General features: G+C 44.1%; 1 protein-coding gene across 1 annotated transcript; it reads right to left on the bottom strand. All coding sequences in view use genetic code 11, as the record gives it.

Annotated features, from left to right (window-relative positions):
• Window position 1: 1 nt before the first annotated feature.
• Window positions 2–1,524, bottom strand: EGR_09038 (hypothetical protein; the record flags this gene model as incomplete). The annotated part of the gene is made up of 2 exons (XM_024498287.1): window positions 2–274; window positions 1,432–1,524. The coding sequence occupies 2 exons, from the start codon at window positions 1,522–1,524 to the stop codon at window positions 2–4; spliced, it is 366 nt and encodes a 121-aa protein (XP_024347295.1).
• Window positions 1,525–4,374: the final 2,850 nt, after the last annotated feature.

Here is a 4,374-nt window from a genome sequence, read left to right as displayed (position 1 = left end):
GTTAAGTAGCAGTGTTCAGCCTATACACTGGAATTAAAGATGACCCTCGAAATATCGTTTTGAACGATCGAAATAACTTAAGAATGTACAAACCGTGATCAAAAACTTGTGTTACATTTTTTGACATTTTGTGATATATGATTGTACTAGAATTTTGATTTATCACCAGCAGTTGAAACGGTCCGAAAAAAATAATGACAATTGCTATCATTACGACATCTGAGCCAGAGATGTGATTTGTCAGTCTCATGACCACAATCCTCTGCCTATTTTGCTAAAATGGTTTTAAGAATGAACTTCTTTTGTTCCACATCCGTTAGTACTTGATCACGACATCACTCACCTTGAAACAGAGTAAACAGAACATATGATGCCCCACAGTTCCGTATCATGGGCCGTTTCATCATGTGTAATCAAGCACGAGTCCTGCACTTTTACCGCTTCTCTTAATTAGCTGGCCGCCGTAGATGCCACTTCCGCGAGTTCGGCAGTAAAACCATGATGACACCATTGCGCTGTCCTTGCTTATCCAGGTCCACAGCCTCCCGGTCAGGTCTACTGAAAAAGAAAGGCGGAGGAGCCTCGCGGTCTTCGATTCGGGAAAGTGAGAGACCTTTGAAGTTGGTGGAGCTTACTTTTCCTAACGAATCGGACGAAAGTGGGCCCAGGAGTCGTATGTCCATTAGAATGGTAGAGGAGAAGGAAGAGGAGGCTGCTGAGCCCAAGTCTAAATGACTTGGCAACCGCCGATGGTTGTTTTATTAGATGTTTGATGTGTGTTTATGCAACTTTTAGATTATTGTAGACAAAGCGCTTTCCTTAAAAATATCCATCAATTGATGAATGTCATTCAGTTTTTTGTGTGTCCTCAAGCTGGGCCGTGAATTTTACCATTGTCTATCGAAATTTATTCACTCATTTTATGGTATTATCCATTTTAAGCCAAGAATCACTAAACCAGTTTCCCTGAGCTTATCACTCTTTTATTCTGTAACTTCGAAAATACCAAAACGTGTATTCTGAGGCTGGTGTAATGATGAGCACTATCATTAAAGCCTATAGTGCCTTCCCCGCGCGACACGACTAAACTGATAGTCCTACTTTTGTAAGACCTTTTACTTCCAGGAGGTAAGCTAGCTCTAGCTCCCCTCTCTCTCCGCCCTCCAATCTCATCTTCGCCTCCTATCTGTCCGTGCGGCAAGAGGTGTGGTCTTGCAATGTCCTCCAACATCCAGAAGAGGACTTTAATCCCATAGACTGGGTGAATATTCATGTGCTGTTTTTAAAGAATAAGTTTTTATTTTTACACGTTCGAGGTGTATTAGGTAGCTATCAGTCACTTATCATCACAAGTTTTTCAAGAGTAATAGAGTACACGGCACGTTGTCACAGTGTACTTGTTAGTCCTGAGGCCTCAGCGCGGTGTACTACCAATAAGTGTTTGAGAGCCATTGCTTCGTTTCCACCATAACTTTGTATTCTCAGTTGATTTAGGAGTGTATTGTCCCTCTGGTTAACATTCATCCTATTGGAGGTTGCTTCTAACACACTCGTCTTGAAGCACTTTCGCCATGAATGTCACCACGTAATTCTTCATCGATGTCGATGCATCACCAGGCGGCGATTCGTTGTATTTCGTGGCATTTTTGAGTGGTGGACTCTGGTATGCCACATCACATGCCCACGGATGTGAAGAAAATCGTCCGCAGTTGTGGGGCTGACTCAAATGTCGCTACGCCGATGCTAAAGGTACTTTTAAACTCCCCCTCATCAAAGGCATCTGCAGAGGCAATTCTGTCACTGAGTTGGTTGCAGTGACAGGTAAATTTCCTCCAAAGGAACAAGAGTTTTATATTTTGTGGCACCGGTGGTCCCCAGTTCGATGCAGATTGCAGCAGAAAGCCAGATGCTGGTGCCATCGATAAGGAAAAGCTCAAAGCATCTTTAGCTTACCAGGTTCTGCGGGAATCGGAAAGAACAGATTTAATAACTTGCCTTTCTTGAACTACTTGTCTCCTTCCCTAACCAGTGCCGAGGCGAATTCACAGGCTCCAGGCTGTTTTTAAATGTGCTATGTAGGATACCAGTGTGGAAGTTGACTCTGCCGACTTACGGAAGGATTATGGACGAGTGGTGTGGAGATGACGTGACCACAGCCCCCGAGCAAATGTTGGATTAAGACAAATGGCAGTGAAGCATGCAATTCCCTCCCGGCTTTGAGGGTTATCTTGACGCAGTCCTCCACTTTAATCATTCTCCGACCTCGGGTGAAGTGAAACCAGAGAGGATTTCATCACGGCTAGACAAAGCCCTTGAATAGCATTACTGAAGGCCGCTCACATTTCTATTTCATGTGCTCCTCGCTTGCCATAGAAGCATCTGCGTCTATGCAACGTAGCGAGTACTGTGGCCTTATGTTCTGCACATTAATCGCTGTGCTCGCGGCAACTTTACAACCCTTCCTTAGAGGACAATTTTGCTTCATTCTGATTTGATCACTTTCAGGTGTATTTAACTTGATATCAACAGTGTTTTCCCCGTGGATCTCTGGAGACCCCGCTGTAAGCAGCAGATGCCTTCCATCTGAATACACTCCAGCAAGCAGTAAACAGGGCTGTTCGTCTTTTGGAATATGCATGAGGAGGGATCCATCCTTTTAGAGGAATAATTATGTGCTAGGAGTAGTGAAAAAGAACTGACCGGATGCATCCATAACTCTCGAGGTCGAAAGTATGAAATAATTGACACCTTCAAACGCCCACATTTGACTTGGACCCGTCGGAGAACTGGCACATGGGTATCCATTTGATGGGGCTTCACCTTGACGCGCCTTTGGTAGAGGTGCCACTAGAGACCAGCGAGGAAATTTGACCTCACCTGTCAAGAGACCATCTTTGGCACCCACCTACCCGAACTCTGTCATCGGCGAGAGTCAATGGTGGACTCTTTGTGCAAGGAGAATTTACCAGACCTCCTACCAGCGAAGTAACGGCGCGGTATCAATTCCAGGACAGAGTATAGCGTAGGGTATGTAGGGGAGCTGTCTCCTCAATGTCACTTTCTCCCCCTTTTCTCATTGTCATTTGCAAAGCGTTCCGCCTTCTCCCATCCTATTCTTCCTCATGGCTACCTTTTTTGACTAAAATAGCGATGCTGACGTAGAATTACACTTTTTAACGCTGAAACTAGAGGGCAGAAACCATTTCAACCCCTTTCAAAACGTTGGTAAGGGCTATGGAGAGACAGAGAGAGAGAGAGCCGCACCCTCTGTGTGTCTTTCTTGTGGGGTGAAAAGGGAGTCGTCCGCTTCAAGACTTAGTGCGTCTGTGATGTGTTTCGAAGACCATTGTTAGCACTCCAAGTAGGTTACATTGAAGCTAGTTATCATGCCTTTGTTGTTGTTTTGAAGGTCATTTTTAAAATTTAGCTTTGGCGGAAAGATTGTTTGGTGCTTTTGGAAGTAGAGAGGACTCTCTTCCACCTCCTTGTACTGAAGATGGCACTTTCACTGGTAAATGAGCAACTTCACATTGTTTTTGGATAAAGCTCTAGCCCAGTTACTTATTTACTCATGTATAGACTTATCTGTGTCTACTTACTTGGGAAACAGATTCCAAACTAAGATGAGGTAGGAGTTTGGTCAAGAGACTGTAAAATCCTGTTCGGGAAGAATTTAAAGGGTTCTTGTGAATGTGTACAGTAGCGAAATGTCAATCAGTAAGGATAGCTTCTGTTAAGAATGGATGAAGACGTCTACAGCTGCCTCGGTGCCAATAGGCGTCGTTCGAATCTCGAGTCGCCTTTTCGAAGGCTAACCGTCTGGGATGTCTACTGGCTAGTGTCAAGGTCATCCCTGGACCATGTCACGCATTGAATTTTAAATTAAAGCGCAGAAAGATGAAGAGAAGGAGTAGTGCCTCTAAGAGAAGGGACAAAGAGAGTACTTTTTTTATTGTTAAATGTGGAAAACGATGTTACTACAACCTAATTGGTAGTATTTATCAAGATTTGGATTTAGCGTGGACAGCATTGTCATCTTGAAAACTAGTCGTATTATTCCACGCTAGCATCTAGAAAGTTGTACGCCTCAAATAAGTTACCGGTCTATTTCACATCGCACTGAACACGAATCTCGACTATTGTTAGGGCCTAAATGCTGTCAGTCAGTCAGTTTGCCACCCCGACGTAGTAGACTTTGCAGAACTTGGGCTCAAGTCCTAAATTTGGTCACTTTATGCTCCACATCGGCTTCTTCGGAGACTAAGACTATTGCCTTATGCAACTGCTCAATAAGCTGAGGCGGTGAGGAGAATGCTGAACCTTCCATGATTAGTTTGTACGGAAGTGGAATTAGTTGCCGACATTCTTCTTATC

The sequence above is a fragment of the Echinococcus granulosus genome (assembly GCF_000524195.1).
Source record: "Echinococcus granulosus chromosome Unknown EG_S00129, whole genome shotgun sequence".
Classification (NCBI taxonomy): domain Eukaryota; kingdom Metazoa; phylum Platyhelminthes; class Cestoda; order Cyclophyllidea; family Taeniidae; genus Echinococcus; species Echinococcus granulosus.
The sequence above is the reverse complement of the archived record's forward strand: the minus strand, read 5'-3'. Positions and strand labels throughout refer to the sequence as shown.